At 44.8% G+C, this 21,242-nt stretch overlaps 1 protein-coding gene and 1 long non-coding RNA gene across 7 annotated transcripts in view; one reads left to right on the plus strand and one right to left on the minus strand.

Moving 5' to 3' along the window:
• Positions 1–275: 275 nt before the first annotated feature.
• Positions 276–1,571, minus strand: LOC139035642 (uncharacterized). Its single transcript, XR_011488298.1, has 2 exons — positions 1,033–1,571; positions 276–583 (listed from the first exon to the last, which is right to left on the minus strand). It is a non-coding gene; the product is annotated as an uncharacterized lncRNA (long non-coding RNA).
• Positions 1,572–1,694: 123 nt separating this feature from the next.
• ATXN7L1 (ataxin 7 like 1) overlaps positions 1,695–21,242 on the plus strand; it is a 251,977-nt gene continuing 232,429 nt past the window's right edge. For all 6 annotated transcript variants that reach the window (XM_020888568.2, XM_020888569.2, XM_020888578.2 and 3 more), the window contains exons 1-2: positions 1,695–1,913; positions 2,434–2,502. In XM_020888568.2, coding sequence (XP_020744227.2) covers positions 1,733–1,913; positions 2,434–2,502 — 250 coding nt within the window. In that variant the 5' untranslated portion in view covers positions 1,695–1,732. The remainder of the gene's footprint in view (positions 1,914–2,433; positions 2,503–21,242) is intronic.

A 21,242-nucleotide genomic window follows, 5' to 3' on the forward strand; every position in this document is an offset into this window, starting at 1 on the left:
ACCTTCCTTCTTCCACAGAGACCATCAGATTGTATCATCACCAGAACTAGCCTGGGTCTCACTTCTCTTTCTCTGCTGGGGATGGTAGTCCATGACAAGCAATAATTGTTGAAAAGATGGATGGATGGATGGAAATGTCAAGCATGGTGTCTGACATATGAGATCAGTAAGTAAAAAAAAAAAAAAATCTGCTAACACTCTCAGTCCTTCAAATGAGAATCTCCACTCAGTGACACCTTAGCCATTTAGTGGTTCCTATGTAGGAACCCTACCAAAGAGAGCAAAGGCAAATGAAATTTATTTGGGTCTGACCAAAAACAAGCCCATTCACACAAACATCACAACTGAAGATCAACTGGAAGCTCCTCCTTCATCGCCCATCCTGATCCTGGCTTTGAGATACAGGATGCCAAGTGCAGGGACATTATATGACAGAGCCAGAGCAGACTTCAGGACAGAGAAACTTCAAATCCGTGAGCTTCAGTCACGGGGCAGAAATAGGCTGTGAGAACTAAAAGGGTGCTGGGGAAAAAGAGGGAAATATGTCGATTGTGCGGTAGAGTCCATATATTTTAGGTAATTCCTAGAAAATGAAAAAAAATTTTTTTTTAAATGAGAGATACCAGAAGACCTTTTAACACCTTTGCTGCCAACCCCTGGGGGAGGAGGGAGGAAGTGGTGGGAATCTCAATGAAAGCATCAAATGTCCAAAATCCAGAGGAAATCTAACGCTTCCTCTCTATTACAGCTGGCCAGAGCAGTTAAGCCTGAAAATCCCTCATTGCCTGCGCTAATCCGGGAGACCCTCATCTCAAAAGAGGAAGTGCTGGAAACGGCTCCAGGGGCTTGGTCCGCTAAGCAGCATCTTCGGAAAGTGGGTGAGTCCTCACTCCCACTACCGTGGATGTGGAGCAAAGTGTGCGCAGTGGTTCTCTGAGAGCCGGAGGCTCGCATTGCGGGGCCCCGAGTTTTGAGCTTTGCAACGCCCCGCAGACTGAGATGGGAAGGCAGCTCCTCTAGCTCCAAACTCACCTGCTTTTAGAACCACTTCCATCTACCCATTGCTCTCAGCTCCCAAAGGCATCCGCAGAATCCTCCACCACCCAAGGTCCACCGAGAAAGAGAAGAAAAGGTGGAGGGAGTGGTGTCTGGGAGGAGAGGTCACCGGGGTCTCCTCCCTTGAGGTGGTCGTCGGGGGAGGGGGGTTGCTGGCCCCTCTCCACAAAGCGGCAGGGATCCTCTCGGGGGCGCCTCACCGTGGGCGACAGGAACCGGCGAGGGCAGGACGCGCTGGAAGGGCTGCACGCAAAAACTTTCTGTCCTGGAGCGCAACTCTGCGGGGAAGACCACCCCTCCCACGGCCCCAGGTCGCGCCTCTCCCAGGTCGCCCTCAACCCCCTCTCACACGTCTGGCCCCTAGGACCCCGGCTAGCGGGCGCCGGGTGCCGGCGGCGCCGCAGCATCCTCACGCCCCACGCTGCATCCTCTGGTTCCAGCGCTCAGCCCCGCCCCCGGCGGCGGGCGTGCTGGCTGCAGGCGTGCAGGCGCCGGGCCTCCGGGCGCCTCTCTGCTGCCCCTGGCGGCCGCGGATGCCGAGAGCCGAGTCGAGCCCAGCCGGGCGCTGAACGCCGGCTCCTCCTCCTTGCTCTCTCCTCCTCCTCCGCCTCCCTCCTCCCATCCCTCCCTCCCTCCCTCCCCCTTTCAGAACACTCAATGTCGGAACGTTCCGAAGATGACGTCGGAGCGTTCTCGAATCCCGTGTCTCTCGGCTGCTGCTGCCGAAGGAACAGGGAAAAAGCAACAAGAAGGAAGAGCAATGGCGACACTGGATCGCAAAGTGCCCAGTCCGGAGGCGTTTCTGGGCAAACCCTGGTCCTCCTGGATCGACGCCGCCAAATTACACTGCTCCGACAGTAAGAACCCCACCGCCTCCTCCTCCTTTTATTACCCTGTAACCTTTCCATTCACCTAGAGCCACTGGGAAAAAGTGTGTGTGTGGAGAGAGAGTGGCCCCCGGTGTCCTCCATGCTTCTCCCTCTCTCCAAATAAATACACACAGAGACAGATCATCAGTGCACAGAGAGAGGCCCTGCTGCCAGGGCTGTCTGTCTGTCTGTCTGTGCCCTCTCCCCGTGGCAGCCCGCGGGGTGGGCTTTCACAGCCCCACGGTGTATCCGTTTAAAAGGCTACTCTGTTGCTGCTTGCATAGTTTTTTTTTTTTTTTTTGGTACCTATGTGGGCCAGGTAGATGGAAATCCGGACTTGGGAGAAAATGTTGCATTGTCAATTTTTGAAAGATTTTCATATCCAGTATTTATATCGATCTGTTTGCAAATAAACACTCTCCCTTCCCCCCTTGACTTTGCCTCCCCCCCTTTTTTTTCCTCTCTTTTTTTCCTTATTTTCTTTTTTCCTTTTCTTTTTCATCTGCAGATGTAGATTTAGAAGAGGCTGGAAAAGAGGGTGGAAAAAGCAGGGAGGTTATGAGGCTTAATAAAGAAGGTAAGTGGAGCTACTGGCATTTTAGTGTTAGCATGTGTGGCAGAATCTTCACAGGATTTCGACTATAATGTGAATTGTTCTGCTGGGTACAGAGTGACTAAGGCTTGTCAAAAATTGAGCACGCCCAGGTGACTACTGCTTCATGTTAACTTCTTTCAAAGTACAAATGCAACTGGGGGGGGGGGGTGGGTAGAGGGGTCGAGACTATTGAAGGCAGAAGTTTCCTGCACTTCAGCTGGAGTCCACATTTAGACCTTCTGATACATATCTGCTATTCACCTTTGGAGCATTATTGCCAAATGGTGGGGGGTGGAAATCGTTGAAATGAAGAGCAGGGCTCCACTCACTAGCATCCCAGCCTTCCTTGTGGATAAATACACAACAGTTTAATGAACCCCACGTGGTCAGTCATCCCAGCAGCTACTTCTCCACTGAAAGCCATGGTACATGGCAAACCTTTGCAGCAGGTTATGTTTGGCCCACTTTGCGTTTGGTCACAGATTGTAATGTGGTGAGCAGGGTTAGGGGCATCTGTGTATATAGCCTCCAGCCGGTCACCCATCTCTGTTTCCCCAGCGTGGAAATACAGTACCTAAAATGGAACACAGTGAGTAGCTAGGTCATCCCAGACAGAGGCAGGTGAGTGAAGCCACAGCCTGCTGGAACTGGGCATCTAACACACATGGTCATCATGAATAAATCATGGCCCATGCACGTTTGCAAGCCTGCCATGTGTAACTGTGGCCTATGGGCTTCACACGGAGCAACTCCAGAGACCACTTTCTGTTGAACGAATGGATGGGTTCAATTGAATTGTGATTTACTAACTGGTGTCTTGTAAATGTGGTTGACTGAAATTGGAGGTGGGAGGAAGTGCAGGGGTGCAGAAGAGGTTGGCGGGAAGTGTTGAAAGCGTTCAGCCATAACTAGGCCATAGGAGCCTGGCTCATCCAAAATGAATGGAGAAAAAGGCCATTAGATGCCAAAGGATGGTTTCCCTCATAAAACGCGTTGTCACCCTGGTAGGCAGCCGAAACCTGCTTGGAAAGATGGAACTTGTTTGTGGATCACACCTCAGATAGTTGGTTTTCTGTGCCTAATTGTTTCCTGACCATCCAGTGAGAGGAGAATTTGTGCTTCAGAAAAAAAATGACATGGAGGTTAAAATGCATGCATATTCAAGGACAGCTCTCTAGCATAATGTTTCTGCTAATTAAGCACTTTGATTGGAAACGAAACCGTATTCTAAAGATGTTTGCCTCTAAATATCTTAGTGTGATCTTGACATGTGTCTTTAGGATGCACAAGGGAATGATGTCAAGTGGCCTTCTTACAAGTGGCAGCTTACTTGTGCTCAGTGTCCATGTGTGTTGGCATTGGAAAGTATCACTGGTAATTGTTTTTCTTCACAGACAAACTCTTGACACCTTTAAAAGCTTATGGGACTCAGTCACCAGACCAGTGGCAATGAAGAGGTTTCCAGAAGAGATGAGCTTGTGAAAACCCTTAAAGTTGAATAACGGTCATGGTATAGCCCAGAGTTGGCGCCTCTAAGGCCTGGCTGATAGATTATGACTATAACACACAGGGAGCCTGCCCCCTCCCCCAGGCTTCTATTTCAGAAAACCCTTATTTTCAGATTCTTTTTACCTCATGAGAAATAGGTTCTTTTAAGAAAAAAAAAAATGTAAAGCTCTCCTTTCCTTAGAAGCCACAAGTGGCACATCTTGCTTATTCTTTCACCTGTAAAGATACAAAGATTTAGCTCCTAACTATGTGCATTTGTATGACGGAGCCCCACTTTTCAGTGTAACTGTGTGATTGCTCAGTTTACCAAATAGCCATGTATGGGCTGAAATCTCTTTGTTTGTGGGCCTGGTGGAGCAGGCCTGGGTTAGCAGTTCCTGGAGTTCTCCTGGGATGTGCACACAGTTTTTTTCATGGATAGATTGTGTGTGTGAACTGTATCTCTGCTTCCCGTGGTGAGGAGTTTAACGATTTAGCTGAGACTTGGTATCAGGGTATTTGGTTGCCAAAATCCCCAGAAACACTGGTTACTTTTGTCTTGCCATTGGCCTTCTTGCTGGAGTTATTGTGTGGGAAGCTCCAGGTACCTGATTGTGGATGGATCTTTGCAGGACACAACATGGCCTGGGTGTGACTGTGTTTCTCCATGTGGTGAGCATACATAGATGGACCAGGATATCATCAATAGTAAGCAGGTCTTGAGACTGTGCTTTAATAGCAATTAATAGGTGAATTTAGGAATTCCAATTAAGAAATGAAGGTATATGATTTAGATTTTGATGTGAATTTTTTTATTATAAAATAAATGTAAAATCATTTTAACCATTTTAAAGTCTCACAATTCAGTGATACTAAGTATAGTCACAGTGTTGTACAACTCTCAACACTATTCATTTCCTGAGCTTTTTCATCATCTCAGCCAGAAACCCTGTCTCCATTATATTAATGTAATAATTTTCTATTTCCCCTCCCCTGGGGCTGAGCCCTGGAAACCTGTATTCTATTTTCTGTCTTTATGAAGTTGTCTATTCTAGATACTATATATGACCCTTTGTGTCCATCTTCTTTCACTTAGCATCATATTTTCATGGTTTATTCATGAGGCAGTATGTATCACAATTTCATTCCTTTTTATGGCTGAATAATATTCCATTGTATGTATATATCATGTTTTGTTTATCATCCATCTGTTAATGGACATTTAGCTTGTTTACACCTTTTTACTATTGTGAATAATGCTGCTGTGAACATTGTGATATGATATTTTTTTATGGACTAAACTCTGGGGGAAAAGCCAGTCTGGAAAAATGAAAAAAGAATCATTTTATTTTCTGCCTCCATCTAGCCACAGCTTCAGAAGGAAGGAAGGACTTGGGAACTTTTGAACAACCTGACTATTGTAATATAGTTCCTTCTCCATTCCTTGAATCTTTTTCTACTTCAGTGCTCCACCTATATCAGTATGAAGTGTTAGCTGAATGATTTGAGATTTCTGTAATAAAGTCTTCACGTTCATGTTACTGTTTATCCAAAGTTAGCTACAATTATGTCAAGAGGAATTTGGCAAATGCTTTTTTTTTTTTTTGCAAATACTTTTGAACCTTGCCAGATCATCACCTGGGTTCAGAAGGCATAGTTATTTCTGTGCTTGAATGTCGTCATGTGGGGTTATATTGAGGGCAGACTGAAGGGTGACGGGAGCAGGAGAGAGGGCTTTGAATCCGCTTTCTAATTCCAGTGTATGACCTTGGGAACCTCACTTTCCTTGTTTGGGCCTGCTCTGTTTCTTGTAAAGTAAGGGAGTGGTTTTTAAAATCGCCTCTGGTCCTTCTGAGACCTATGAACTTAAGTTTCTTTATTGAATGTACCTACATTTGAGATGCAGTCATACTATACAGAATGTTTAACGGTAGACAGTTCACCTGCCAATGCAGGAGATGTGGGTTCAATTCCTCGGTCAGGAAGATCCCTTGGAGGAGGAAATGGCAACTCAGCCCAGTATTCTTGCTGGGGAAATCCCATGGACAGCAGGCTGGTGGGCTCCGGTCCGTGGGGTCACAGAGAGCCGTACACAACTTAGTGACTAAACAACAACAAAAAGCAAGCCTTCACATTAGAAATATCTTAAACTACAACTACTGGACTTATTTTCTCTTTTTATAAGCTCTTGGTGCCAAACATCACTGCATCTCGTACACAAGCCTAATTGTCCTGCAAATAGTTTGTCAGTGTTGTGTGGTCTTTCAGACTCTGAGAAAATTAAGGGTCTGTGACCAAAACCCAGGGTGATGTGTTCCCCATAGTGGAGAGGGGATAGACCTGGATCTGAGGTGCTAAGATTTCCTCAAAGGGAGGGTCCCAGAAACCTGATTAGCTTAATCTAAGATGTGAGCTGCCATTATGATAGAAAATTCCAAGAAAGGCCAATTCATCTAGTTAACCTTTTAAAATAATTTTCTTTCTCTAGCTTCATAGATTTATTGGAAGACATTTTTCTAAGCTAATTGGGGGAAAACTTCATGATTTAGAAAGATGCCTCTCTTTTCTAATTGCCTCACCTGAACTTTTTATTTTTTAAAGAATGTGCATTTATAAATAAGGACCAGGTGTGTATGGCTCATCGATGTCCTGAACTATACATCAAGTTGCCCAAAAAGTTCAGAGATAATAGCAGGGTTGTTGTGAGGATTAACTGAGACAATACAAAAGAGTTTAGCACATAGTAAGTGCTTAATGAATTTTTGCCTTTCTTATTTTTTAGATGTTATTAAGATTATTATCATCATATGTTAATGAAGCTAGTTCTAGAATATTTTATTATTAGAATTAATGAGGGTTTTTAACTAATCAGTGATGAATGAAAAAGATATACCCAATCAGAAATTTTATTTCTAGAGTAAACCATGTTATCATAATTTTATAAAGCTGAAGATTTTTTGAAAGCTGATTTCTGTGATATCCATACTTTTGATGGAGTACAGTTGATATGTAGTCATTGATAAGTTTTATCAAGTGCTAGAAAAAATTACTTTGGCAGTTTGGGACTTATGGCTGAGAAGAGTTTGCAGAGTTCTTTCTGGGGACCAGGATGTTTAAAAAAAATTTTTTTTAATTGATTGATAAGTTCTTTGGTCAGTAAGGATAGAAAGTCCTCAATGAATCATTGTTTGGGTCCTTTGGAGGCCTACCTTCGTTACTTCAGGCATGTTTCTGTGCATCAGTATTGCCAGGTGTTTTGATTTGATGTAGGTAAACTTGTGGAATGCTTCCAGTCTGAAAACTGTTCTGGGGCCAGTAAGATCTTGCTGTGACTGTGCTGTGATTGTGAGAGTTTGGTGTTCTGCTAATGCTGGTGGAGTTAGGCTGAAGCACAGGAGGAAGCAGGGAACATGGGAGCGTGTTCAACTCAAGTTTAAGAATTTTTCAGTTATAGCTGGCTGGGGCAAAAAGATGGCAACTGATCTGATAAGAACGAAGGGTTCTTTGAATCCAAGTCAGGGAAGCTAGCGACAAGTGGTTGAGATTTATGGGAAACTGTGGACTGGTCCCCTTTATCATTTTACAGACAACTCTGTTATCTATGCTAATAGGCAATGGGAAGACACCCAGTCCACAGATTACACTGATAAACCTCATTTTCACCATTAATTTCAACTTCTTTCTCCATTAAGCCTACCTTCCTCCCCTTTTGCTAATAAGCAGCAGCATTTGTTCACTTTGGCATTTCATTATCATCTCTCTTCTTTTGCCCAGTGTTTGGGATGAAAGGACAGGAGAAGTGGAGTGGCCTCAATGCGATAGGGAGGGAAGATGAAAAGGAGGAGAGGACTTGGAGAATGAATCAACTTCACAGTTTCATCCAGCTGATAGAGAAGGGGGAGCACCACGACCAAGATGGCAAAGCTGAGAGGGCATTTTCAACACCATCTAGTTTTGAAAATACAGAGCCTCTAAAATAAGTATCTTTTTATACATACAAGTATTTCTATGCACTTGAGTTCTTCTGTGGAGAAAATGTAGCTCTAGCTCCTCCCAAAATAGGAAGTTAGGCAGGTTGGGCACACTTTGAAACACTGCATGTGATCTTGCTGCCTAAGCCCAGTTACCCTGTGCTGGCTTCTCATCATGTCAGTCTACAGGAATGATGCTTTTATAGCTGGAGGATGTAAACTGTTTTTCTCTCTCATTAAAATGTTTCTTATTTTTTTCAATAACGTTCATATGTTACACAGTTGAGAGGGATATTCAGTGAAAAAGAAAGTCTCTCTTTTACCCTTGTCCCCAGTTGCTTGTGTATCCTTTTCAAGATCATCTATGTGCATTCAAGTAGATACATGGATAGTTTTTCCTGCCTGCTTTACCCAGGTGGCTGATAATATCCTAGAAGTATTACATAGTATCTTGCCATTTCCATTTATCTTAGGTAGTGGTCCACATCAGAGGCAGTTCAGCCTGCCTCTCTCTTTTGTGCCTGCATATTGGGAAGATGGGGCTTCCCTGGTGACTCAGTGGTAAAGAATTTGCCTGCCCATACAGGTGATGTGGGTTTAATTCCTGGGTCGGAAAGATTCCCTGGAGAAGGAAATGGCAACCCACTCCAGTGTTCCCTTGTGGCTCAGCTGGTAAAAGAATCTACCTGCAATTTGGGAGACCTGTATTCGATCCCTGGGTTGGGAAGATTACCTGGAGAAGGGAAATACTACCCACTCCAGTGTTGCCTGGAGAATTCCATGGACAGAGGAGCTTGGCCGGCTACTATCCATGGGGTTGCAAAAGAGTCAGACACAACTTAGTGACTAAACAACAGCATAGTGGGAGGGTAGTTTAAGCCTCTGGGTATCTTGCTTAGTTTTTATTTGTTGGTTGATTTGTACTGATTTTTGGGTGCATCGGGTCTTAGTTGTGGCATGCAGGACTTTTGTGTCGTGCGGGATCTTTTTGCTAGCAGCATGCAGGCTCAGTAGTTGAAGTGAGCGGGCTTCTCTCTAGTTGTGGCGTGTGTCCTAGTATTAATAATTGTGGCACATAAGCTTAGTTGCTGCACAACATGTGTGATATTCATTCCCCGACTAGGGATCAAACCCATGTTCCCTGCATTAGAAGGTGGATTCTTAACCACTGAACCACCAGGGAAATCCCTTGGTTAGTTTTTCATACCTGCTTCTGCTCTCTTGGCCTCCATCATGCCTTTGGGACCAGGTGACAGTGGACCGACACTAGGCTGGGCCTGGGGAGGGGCAGCGGTGAACGAGCACGAGCCCCTCCTCGCGACGCTCCCATCCTAGCAGCCAAGGCAAGCGTTAAAAAAGTCATGGCGACCATGATGAGTGCTCAGAAAGGGAAAACTGGGGTACTATTGGAAAGCATGATGGGGGGCCTAATTTAGGTTCAGGGCTCAGGGTGTGTATTCCTGAGGAAATGTTATTTATGCCAAAACCTGGAGAATGAATATGCAGAGCTGGGTGGGACAGATTTAAAAGAAACAACGTGTGTGCAGGCCCAAAGTGTGAGAGAATATGCAATGCTCTAGAAACTAAAAAGTCTGTCACTGGCGTGATGATAGCGAAGCAGAGAGTGGTACAGAGTTTCTCAGCAGGGACTCTACTTCTTTGTGGTAGAGCACTGTCCTGGGGTGGTGGTGGATGTTTAGCAGCATCCTTAGCCTCTGCCACTGGATTCCAGTGGCACCTCCCCTTCCCCTGAGTTGAAAAAGCCAAAAATGTCTCCAGACATTGCCAAAGATCCCAGCAGTGGGCTGGGATGGTGCCAAATCACCCTGATAAGAGAACCGCTGGTGTAACATGAGGCTGGAAAGGTAAGAACACAAGAGAAACAGACTCAGCAATATTCTGCTACTATCTATCTGTCCATGTCTTAGGCCCAAGTTCCCTGTGAGGCGGCCTTACTGAATCCTCAGCAGGCAGGTGTGGAGTTGTGACTGTTGCCTGCAGGGGGCTACATTTGGAAGCATCTAAATGGAGAAGACTCCACCCCTCACTGAGCTTTTCTCCAGATTTCCAAGATGACCCCTCCGAAACTTCATGTCCATAGTAAATGGCGACAGCACTGAGATTCAGGTTCGGCTCAGCCCTCCCTCACTGTGGGTGGATGAGACCCGAAGCCACCAATTCTGATAATGATGGCATTTATTGTATGGGGGCCCCTGATGTCAAAAGCAGCATGGTGAAGCAATAAGGATTTCAGTTTATATTTAAAGTCAGACTGGAAATACAACTGGCATTCTGTGCAGTTGATTACCCCTGGGATTTGTTTGAAATGGGGATGCACATGATGGAGAGCAGAGCGGCTGGCTGCAGGATTTCCACGTTAAGGATTAGAGAATAGGGAGAGCAGTGGAGGATCTGATTCCTCAGGGCTCTGGCCCACGTGCCAAGTGGTCTGCGGCATTATTTGGGACTGGAAGGCTACGTTCACTCTAGCCAGTGACTCACAGGGGCCTGCTCGCTCCACTCCAGAAGTGATTTAAGAAAGTTAGAAAAATGGGGGTTTTGCCTGGTTTTCTGTGTACATCGTGTTTATATCCTTTGGGCTCACCTTTCATCCCTGACGTTTTGTTTCTTTCATGACATCCTTTGGAAGTAGACATAAAGTGGTAACAGCAGACACAGCAAGACCCTGCCCTTATCAACCCCTTTTTACCCAAGGACCACAACCCCCGAGGTGGCCAGGGTTCACATCTGGAAACTCGCATCGTTTGGTGGCTGCCCCAGAAGTGACATCACCAAGACGGTGATGCAGGTCGTTCCCAGCTTTACCCCTCCCCTCAAGAACAACTACCAGCTGTTTGTGGACAAGGCACTGCTGAGAAAATCCTCGGACATGGAAGTGAGGCTGGAGCACACCCCTGTGCCAGAGAGCAAGACAGACGACTTCAGAAGGGTGAGAGGAGTAGCTGCCCACAACTGTATGCCCTCCCCAGGCCGGCAGCGCCTTGAGGAGAGGCCGCCCCTCTCCGCCTCCCCCAGTGCTGTGGGTCACTTCTTGGGAGCCCCCACACCTGTCTTGCCACATGGGGACTACAGGGGAATCTCCAGGGCTTGACCACTGGGAGTCTAATCATGCCTGCAGTAACTGAAGGTAGCCATAATGGAAAGGTCAGTGGGTTGACCTTTTTCCAAACTGTAGAAACTGAATGTCAAGGGCCGACTTCCTTGTGTCTCTCTCTCCTAAAATTCTTGGTACGACGTTGTGCCGAGGATGGGCTCCCAGCTAATGCTGGCTGGCGGGCTGGCTGTCTTACTCTTTACTGTGGCCGAGCTCAGATTGGCCACATCAGCCGAATGGACCTGGGTTTGGACCCGGAGGCACTTGAACTAATGATGAGAGTCTAGGGAAGTGCTTCCTGCAAGGGAGCTGAGGCCAAGGACTGTTCCCGTTCTGGTGTTAGTTTTGGCTATGCAGTTGCTGCTAAGTCAAGCTAGAATTCTACTGTGGGGAAAGCTTTTGTTTTTGTATGGATGCTTTATCCTTGTACCTGTGGTTTCATAACATAATTCTGCTTGCCAATTTTAGGGATCAGGTGCTTAAAGAAAAAAGTAAACCAAGTAAATACTCTCTAGGGCAGGACAGAGTAACACCAGGAAAAGATAAAAGTGACTCACTGACAGCCTCTTTGAACACAGAAGCAGTTATCAACAAACCTGCTCTGTGAAGCTAATTGTGATTCTCTGAATATGAACAGTTCAAGGACACTTTCTGCTGGGGGACGGTGAGAGTGGAGGAGCTCTGTGACCCTGCCCCAATACTCCAATAGGTCATGGAGTCCCAGGTTGGGGGTGGGGAGATAGGACATCCAAACTGATGACACTAACCAGGGTATGGAAGATGGTTGAGACACATGCTTAGTTTGCTCGTGTCAGATCGAGGTGATGTCTAGTTCTTTTTAGGAGCGTAGTGGCCACAAAAGGACAAATATTATATGATTCCACTTATGCAGGTTTCCTAAAAGAATTAAATCCATTGAGAACAAGAGTAGAGAACTTTGAGAACAAGGTCACCAGGGACTGGGGAGGGGGAATTCTCTACTGAGAGTCTGTGTTTAATGGGTATAGAGTTCCAGGTGGGAAAAATGAAAAAGTTCTGATAGATTGATGATGGTGACAGTGAACCAAACACTTAAAAATGGCTAAAATGATAAAATTTTAGGTATATTTTATTGCAAATATACATCGATGTTGCAGACTCAGAAGCTTCAATGGAGCATTATTTAAATTTGGACCTAGCCACTTAGAAGCTGTGTAGTAAGATAACTTTTCTGAGCCTCAGTTTCATCATTTTCAGAATAGGAGTAATACCAGCTCTTAGGGTTGATGTGAAAATACATGAAGTACTATCTGGTATACATTAGGTACTCAGTAGTGTAAGCTATTGTTATGATGGTTGTCACTTTTATCAGATACTTGGGGCCTTTTCCTTGCCTTACATGAGCTGCCACTTCCAAGGGGCAGATAGCATCCTTACTGCTCCAGGAGTGTGCCTGGGCTCACTGGGCATCTTTAGTCAATATTTTATCCCTGGTGCTTTAAGGATGCCAGGAATAAAAACAAGAGGAGTTGGACCCATGTTCCTGTGCTGTGAGTTTTCAAGGGTGAGTCAGTTTTAGTTTTCCAAAGTGTGGCCCTTTTGGGGACCCTGTGTTGAAATCACCTAGGTACTTAACTTAGCATCCCAGGTTGCAGTGACACTGAATCAGAAACACTTGGCCTGGAGCATAGGAGTGTGCATTTTAACAAGCTTCCCCGGGGGCTCTGATATTTACTGAACTTCAGTTACAGGAAGTGGCTCTTGACCCTGCCCACCTTGGGAATCCTTTGTGAAGCTCTTAAAAATCTAAGACACCAGGACCACTCCCAGACACTTGGTTTCCATAGGCTCAGTTTAGGGGATTCTGGGGAGCTGCTTACATGTTTTAAAAATTGATGATGTTGTTTATGTGTTTTTAAAAATAACAGTCCTAGCTTCCATTTACTGGGTATTGAGTAGATACCAGACATAGAACTAAATGTGCATTTTTCTCATGTAATCCTCATGACATTCTGTGAGACAATTCCTATTATCAGTTTCGTGTTAGAGATTAGGATACAGGCTCAGAGAGGTTAAGTGATTTACCCAAGGTGATACAGTGAGGAAGAAGAACTGGGATTTGAACTGAGAGGCAGGAAGATTCCAGATCAGTACTCTTTTTTTTTTTCTTTAATTTTTGTTTGCACCATATGGCATGTGAGATCTGTCCCATGGCCAGGGATCAAGCCTGTACCCCCTGCCTTGGAAGCACAGTCTTAACCGCTGGACTGCCAGGGAAGTCCCCTGGAGATAGTACTCTTAAGCACTGTGTCCTAATGTTGCTCTAGGAGCAGGGCTTGAACTAAGGTGAGGCCAGCGGGGCATCCAGGACACATTTACAGATGCCCACGCAGGCTCCTGCACGTGCAGAGCGAGGGCCTCCTTAAATGTTGCAGCCTGAGCACCTCACTTGCCTCACCCTAGTGCCAGCCCTGCCTCACTCTAGTACCAGCCCTGCCTCAAAAGGCATAATCTTTAAACAAAATGGTTATATTTTTCTTCTGTCTCATGTGTGTGAGCCAGTGGCCTGCTGATAGGGCCCCAGGTCTTCCCCTCAGTGAAATGCTTTTTCATCCCAAAGCCCCAGCTCTGGGGCCTCTGTGGTCAGAGCCCTGGCCTCGGGGATATCTCAGGAGCTGACTCAAACTGTTCCTTTTTGGGAGAAGGTGTTAGCAAAGATGGTTGCCAGGCAACTCCAGGGGCATCTATCTACGGTGATGATTTCTCTCTCTTTTTTTCCTCCTTTTGAACATTTTCTCGGCCGCTTTTCAGTTTCCCTCTTGGCGTTGGGATTGTTAGTAATTTCATGAAGGGTGTGCTCCTTTGGATGATGGAATGGAGACTCCTTTTCACTGCCCGCCAGTTAGAGATGTCCTTTTGATGGGCAGTGCACCTGCTAAGTGGGTGTGAAAGACCTTTGCCTTCTTCAGCTATAGAGATACCTTAGCTGTGACTGGCTGAAGGGCAGTGACAAAGAAGAGTCTGTGACTGGAGTGGCCGAGAGAGACACAGAATGCATCTCCCATATGCAGGCAGGGCCACGTGGTGATGTTCAGGTCTGTGATTCTGGCTTTCAGCTACTCCCCATTAACTCGGGCATTTTGCATTTGGTGGGGGCCTGGCTGATCCTAGAAGGAACTGGAGTTTCTCTCTCTCTCTCAGTGGTTTTACATGTGTTTCCTCTTTAGCGCTGTCCCTCCTACTCAGTTCCCTCATCAGTGTGGAGTTTCAAGTGACCTTTGATGGGCCCCAGCCACTTGGTCTGCTGGCCAGTGTTTCGATCCTCCCGGAGAGGCCAAGAGCTCGTGGGCTGGAGGACCTTTCCCACATGACAGAATCTGCTGCAGACTGTCAGGAAGAAAGGGAAATGTTGGGAAAGTGAAACAAGTCACGTTTGGGTGAGGCTGGCTCCATTCTTCCCACCCGCCAGCGTCAGCCCAGTGAGCCCTATCCTCAGACTCCAGGCTTCTGTTCTTTGGCACTATACCCTTGACCTTGACCGTTGTGTCCCTCCTCGCCATCTTTTGCAGAAGCAGGGCAAATGGACTCAAGAGAGCCCTGCCACTTTCAGAGGCTCAGACCAAACACTTACTGGCAGAAGACCTTTAAAAAGAGAGCTGGCTCTGTTTTGTGCAAATCCAATATAGAACAATCCAGCCTTAGACTGGGAGGCTGTTTGCTTTCCAAATGAGATTATTAGGGATTTCATTAGATAGTAGACTGCCCTCAAGCCTTTGGGACACGTTATTTTCTTTTCCAAAGTTTTGGTGATGCCTACTTTTCCACCTGTCCTGCTGGCCCCCGCTGCTGGCTCTCCCCTCCCTCCAGGGTTTGCTCTGTGGGAGCCCGCCCTGCTCCTTGCTCACCCCTCTGGTGTGCTGTGTTGGACAACCCCTCACAGAGGTTCTCACTGGACCCCCCAACCCCCCAGACACAGTGCAGGTGCACAGCTTTCTTTATATCTTCCCTTAGCCACTATCTTGGGAAAGACCCTCCCTTCCTCTCACCCTCCTGCTCCCTCTGTAGGAGCAGCCGTCTACCCCTCTCCATTCCCTCCACTCCCTCTGCCCCCACCCGAGGCAAGCCTCAGTTTTTATAATAGCTGCTTAATTGGCCTCCCTGTCTCCATCTTCCCAGCATACCAATTCAAAATTAATCTCCCGAAAAGTCACATTTTATCAGGTTGTTCCTGGAGTGAAAACCTATCATCACTTCCCCCACCGACTGCAGTTAATGCAGTGTTCTGGGTCCCCTGTGCCTCAGTCCCTTCAAACCCTGACAGGTGGTGTGCCCCTTACCAGCCCCGTTCCTTCCTCGTGCTCACCTTTGGTCTTTGCCTCCCTTCGCTGCTGCAGGGCCCAGGCCCCACTCCTTCTGCAGAAGCTTCGCCAGCCTCATGGGCTGTGCTGCCTGCCCTGCCTCTGGGTACCATGCTGCTGGCCATACCCATCGTGCACTTCAGCCCCTACACCTTACACTTTGTGGCCATTCTGTTGCTCACCTTGATATATTATTTTCACAACTGCATTCATGATAATCTGGTGGATGTCAGGGTGAGGGAGAAGGAACCACATCTTCCCCTTTTCTTCCCTGAGTTGTTTTCAACTAAAAAGAGTGCTTCAATTCAGCTAGACATCCAGTTTGGTTTTCAGGTATGTGTCTTGATAGACCTGCATTTTCATTTCTTTTCTTTTTCTTTTTTTTTTTAATGTGGTAAAATACATATAATATAAGATTTATCAGTTTAATCATTCTTAAGGGTACAGTTCCCTGATAGCTCAGTTGGTAAAGAATCCACTGGCATTGCAGGAGACCTGGTTCAACCCCTGGGTTGGGAAGATGCCCTGGAGAAGGGATAGGCGACCTACTCCAGTTTGCTTGGGCTTCCCTGGTGGCTCAGGTGGTGAAGAATCTGCCTGCAATGCAGGAAACCTGGGTTTGATTCCTGGGTTGGGAAGATCCCCTGCAGAAGGGAATGGCTACTCACTCCAGTATTCTGGCCTGGAGAATTCCATGGACTGTATTGTCCACGGGGTCACAAAGAATCAGACACAACTGAGTGACTTTCACTTTCAGGATTGTTAAGTACATTTGTATTGTCCTGCAACTAATCCCCCAAACTTTTGTCATCTCATAAAACTGAAGCTCTGTATTCTTTAAACAACTCTGCATTTATATTTTCCTCTTTAGAAGCAATCTGGAGATGATCCCTGAGTCTCTTGGATTTAGTACCTGATTTTTTGACATTGTTACAATTCCGAGAACTGGCAAGCCTCCTGAAGTTTCTGCTCAGGTGGCTCTTTGGAGCCACATGGCAAAAAGGTTCAGCTCAGCATAGGGTGTTGCAGCCCCAGGATCCTCCATGGGGTCCTGAGTCAGTGATGAAAATTCACTGGAAGAGTGCTATGGTTTGGCTCATAGACACCTTTAAGCAGCATAAAGTTTCTTGGTTCAGATTTGGTGGTAAAGCCCACCACTTGCACCCTTGTTTCTTTTTTACCCCACCATCTTAATGTTAAAATTAAAAATTTTCACACGTATGAAAAAAGTTGAAATAATAGCACCATGGGCATTCACATATGCATTCCTTAGAGTAAAAATCAGTTCACATTTAATCTGATTTTTTATAAAGATATATATATATATATATATTTATATATTTCTGTACCCTTTGGAAATCAGTTGTTGACATCATGACACTTCACCTCTAAATACTTATTATCTTGACACATTTGATTGTGTAACCTTGAGCTACTTACTTAAGTTCTCAGAGCCTCATCTTATATAACTATGTTATGTGTGTTCTTGCTGAACCATTTGGAAGTAAGTTGCAGACAGCATGACACTTCACCCTAAATACTTCAGCCTGTGTCTCCTAAGGGCTTCCCAGGTGGCACTAGTGATAAAGAACCTGCCTGCCAATGCAGGAAACATAATGAAACGTGGGTTCGATCTCTGGGTTGGGAAGATCCCCTGGAGGAGGGCATGGCAACCCACTCCAGTATTCTTGCCTGGAGAACCCCATGGACAGAGGAGCCTGGTGGTCTACAGTCCATGGGGTCGCAGAGTCAGACACGACTGAAGCACACATGCATGTATCTCCTAAAAATAAAAGCATTCTCTGACATAATCATAATACCAGAATCACATTTAGAAAACTAGTGGTAATCCCCTAATAGCATCTACTACTTGGTTTGTATTCAAATTTCCCCTGTTGTCCCCCCGATAAAAAAAAAAGTTTATAGTTGCTTTATTTCTGAATATATTTTTAAATATATATGCAGGATCCTATCAAGTTTCATGAATTACATTTGGTTTCTATGCCTCTTTAGTCAGTTTAAATCTAGGGACCCATGGATGTATGTGTATATATGTATAGATATATGTGCATATGTGTGTATTTCTGTGTATATGTATGTGTGTGTATATATATATATATATATATATAACATTGCTGTTTAAATTGCTCCCCATTCTGATCTGTCTGATCACTTCCTCATGGTTTCATTTACCTTCTTTTTCTATGATCTGGTTACCCTATATACCAGAAGTTAGAGCTAAAGCCTCAGATTTAGGCTCAACATTTTGGCAAAAATATGTCCAGATGATTCTAAATGCTTCATTGAACATTTCAGCAGGGATCCATGATGTCAGGTGTCCTATTATTAGATATTGATCACTTGGAAAGGTGGTGACCACCTCTCTCTATCTCAAAGATATGCTTTCTACCTATGGTTAGCATGCCATTCCGTGGGTGATGCTTTGGCACCAACTGACAACACTGGTCCCCAAAGAGAAATTTCTTAGAACCATCTTGGCCTCCACTGAAGATCCTTGCTGGATCAGTTGTTTCTTGGGGAGTTGTGCAGTGGTCATTTTCAAATTCCATCATTCTGGGAATTCCCTGGTGGTCCAGTGGTTAGCAATCCACACTTCTGTTGCCAAGGGTGTGGGTTCAGTCACTGGTCTGGGAACTGAAATCCTATTAGCCACATGATGTGGCCAAAAAAATAAAAAATAAATTTTGTCATTCTGATCTACATTTACTGGCTGACATTCATATATAAAGAAGAGCTCTTTCTCATTTAGTAAAGATGAACTATTAAGTTCCTTCTAAAAAGGCAGAGTTACTTTCTCCCCTCTAATTAACAGTTTTCAGAGTAAGAAGTTGAATATCCATGGTTTGAGCTAAGGAGGAGCAAGGGCAAGGACTGGGCATATTTCAGCAAGATGCACCTATAGTGTGAGAACTCATAATCAATGGAAAATTCTAGATATATAGAGTGAGCTTTGTATGCAAATCTCAGAAGTAAAGTGTGACCACATCTTGGTAGAGTATGAGTTTAAAAACATTGAGAAACATTTTCCCACACACTCAAGTGATCCTCTTCTTTAATCTGGGGAAGGAAGAGGATAATTACATTTAAAATAATCCCTCTCCTACCTTCCAGCAGGAGCCCAGCATTTAGCCTGGGTTCGGTGAACTGCTGAAGGTAATTGTGTGATGCTGCTCAGGTTCTGTATCTAAAACAGTGCTTCCTACAGCACCTGTTCCCTCGAAAGGAACCAACCACCCAGGCACTGGGTCGGGGGCAGGGGTGGGGGGAGGTGTGCAGAATGCACAGATGCACTCGCCCTGGCCCCTGACCTCCAGGAACTCAGGACTGAAATTCATTCACTGTGAATGTGGCTTGAATGCATGGAGCCCAGGGAAGGAAGAGATTTTATCAGTCTGCGGCCTGCACGACCTTTGACTTGGGAGCAGAGACTCTTTGGTTTGTGTGTCTATCTAGAGCACAGGTAAGGATGTGTAATTGGAGGCCAGTTAGTGTTTGAGGAATAAGTGAGTGAATGACTGAGTGCTTCATCACAGATGGCTGGAATGGCTAGACCTAGTGAGGGCTGTGAGTTCCTCCAGAAAGTCATTTTTGGAAAAAGGAGTTAGGATGAATCCTGGATCTTCCATTAACACTGAAGAGAAACAGTTCATAATATATTCCAATGGCACACCTCCATGGTACCCTGTACAATTCCATTTTTTTAATGGCATTTCAAGGAAACAGATGCCTTTTTTGTTTGGTAATGTTTGTGTATGTGTTGCTCTTCATTGTGTTGGGAGTAGGGTCAATCTCTCTTTCTCTGTTAGGTCTCACTGCTCTGGAAGTTAATCAGGAAATTCTTTTCTATCACAATCAACGTTGTGCTAGTAAACGCTTAACAGCTCGCTCTCTAAACAAATTTGAACGTGTACATGTATAGGTTTATTATACATTTTACTGACAAAAGGGTGTTTAGCATACAGTTTACAAATCATACAATATTTAATACTCTTTACGGTAAATTTCATATCAGCAGTTGATTCTCACAGAATGCTTTTGTTGATTTTTGCCAAAATCTTATCCCGCTGGCCAACCCGAGTTTGAAGTTGATAACAAGTGTTGATCTGGTGTAAGTGCTGGTTGCTATTTTCATTGAAGTCAGTGAGGAAGGTGAAAGCGAAAGAACAAAGATGTGCATGGGAACTTTGCTCGATCGTTGGTGACAGCAGCGACTTCCTCGCTGAATTGGATAATAGTTCTCAAGTACCAAGAGAATATAGTCTCATTTTTGTGTGCTTTTCAAATACAGCTATCAACATGATATACTTTTTCTCTCTCGTTTATTGAAGTATAGTTGATTTACAGTGTTGTGTTAATTACTGTTCTACAGCTAAGTAACTCAGTTATATACACATATATGTGTACATATATATTCCTTTTCATATTCTTTTCCATTTTGGTTTATCATGTGCTATACAGTAAGACCTTGTTTATTCTGTATACCAGTTTTGCATCTGCTAATCTCAGACTCCCAATTCATCCCTCTCTCACCCCCTCCCTCTTGGCAGCCTCCAGCATATTCTTTATCAACATGATATACTTTTAAATTTGCATCTCTAAAGTTTTCTGCATCACCTTCTTAAAACTAGGTAATCAAATAAAACCCTGATTTGTAGCATTTGATGGTTTCTGTGATGTAAGCTCTTATATCATTGCATTTCACATCAGTATGTTGTCACTGAACTGAGTTGGGAAGAGGTGCACATTAGAGCCCTTATATAGGATTTCTTCTGTGCAGATACAGTAAATGTAAATAAAGAGCAGCAGTTAGCAAACTATGGTCTATCAGTGGAATCCTTGTCACCTGTCTTTGTAAATAAAGTTTTATTGGAGCATAGCCATGTTCATTCATTCATCTATTGTCTTAGGTTACTTTTGTACTCACCACCATGGTTGAGTGAGATGGCTGAGACAGAGACCCTCAGAAGCTAAAATATTTACTACCTGGAACTTTCTACAAAAAGTTCTCAACCTCTGCCCAAAGCATAGATAATAGTAAAATGTAACAAGATAAATAGAAGCGGTTTAAGTATTTATTCTTTTTAAAAATAGCACATTTAATTTTAGCTTATGTAATTTTTAATAATTTCTTAATTGGCTCACCAAATTCCTGAAAATTTAATAATTTGCTTTTACAAGCCTGTATAGGCCAGTCCCAGCTCACTATTGGAACACTTTGAGAGTTTCAGCTTATAGGGTCAAAAATGAAGCTCTCACTATTAGGAAGAAGCAGCTGACAACACCAGACTGGAGGGGGAACCACGATGAGAAGGACTGGAACTACTTGAGGTTGTGGTCTCATTGTCCACAGAAATCAGAAGAAAGCAGTTTTGAGGTTAGTTTTCATATATTGTTGTTGTTGTTTTTCCCTCTTAGGGTCTGGGGTTTGTTTTGGTTTCTCAAATGAATTTTCTTCAGGGTTAATTTAAAAATTCAATACAGCTTGTGTTTCTGACCAAATTTTGTGTGCATCTGTCTCGAGTACACTTAGGCCCTGACAGGCGCCCAGCAGCTTTCAGAACTCCCACAGATGTTCTGTGTCCAGAGAAAGGAGGACTTCCTGTTGTTGGCTGTGAGCAAGAGGCAAGGTGGTCCCACCAGTTGCCTTGTGCAGGGGTTTTCCTCGCCACCACTTCCTGCTGGGTGCCTTTGAATGGATTACAGATGGTTAGGAAAAAGACTTCTTGGCACAGTGAGAGGACCAGTCTCCAGTGCTTTGTGGGGAAGGATTTATAACAGGGTAGTAGTTGA

Source organism: Odocoileus virginianus, chromosome 1 (genome assembly GCF_023699985.2).
Source record: "Odocoileus virginianus isolate 20LAN1187 ecotype Illinois chromosome 1, Ovbor_1.2, whole genome shotgun sequence".
Taxonomy (NCBI): Eukaryota; Metazoa; Chordata; class Mammalia; order Artiodactyla; family Cervidae; genus Odocoileus; species Odocoileus virginianus.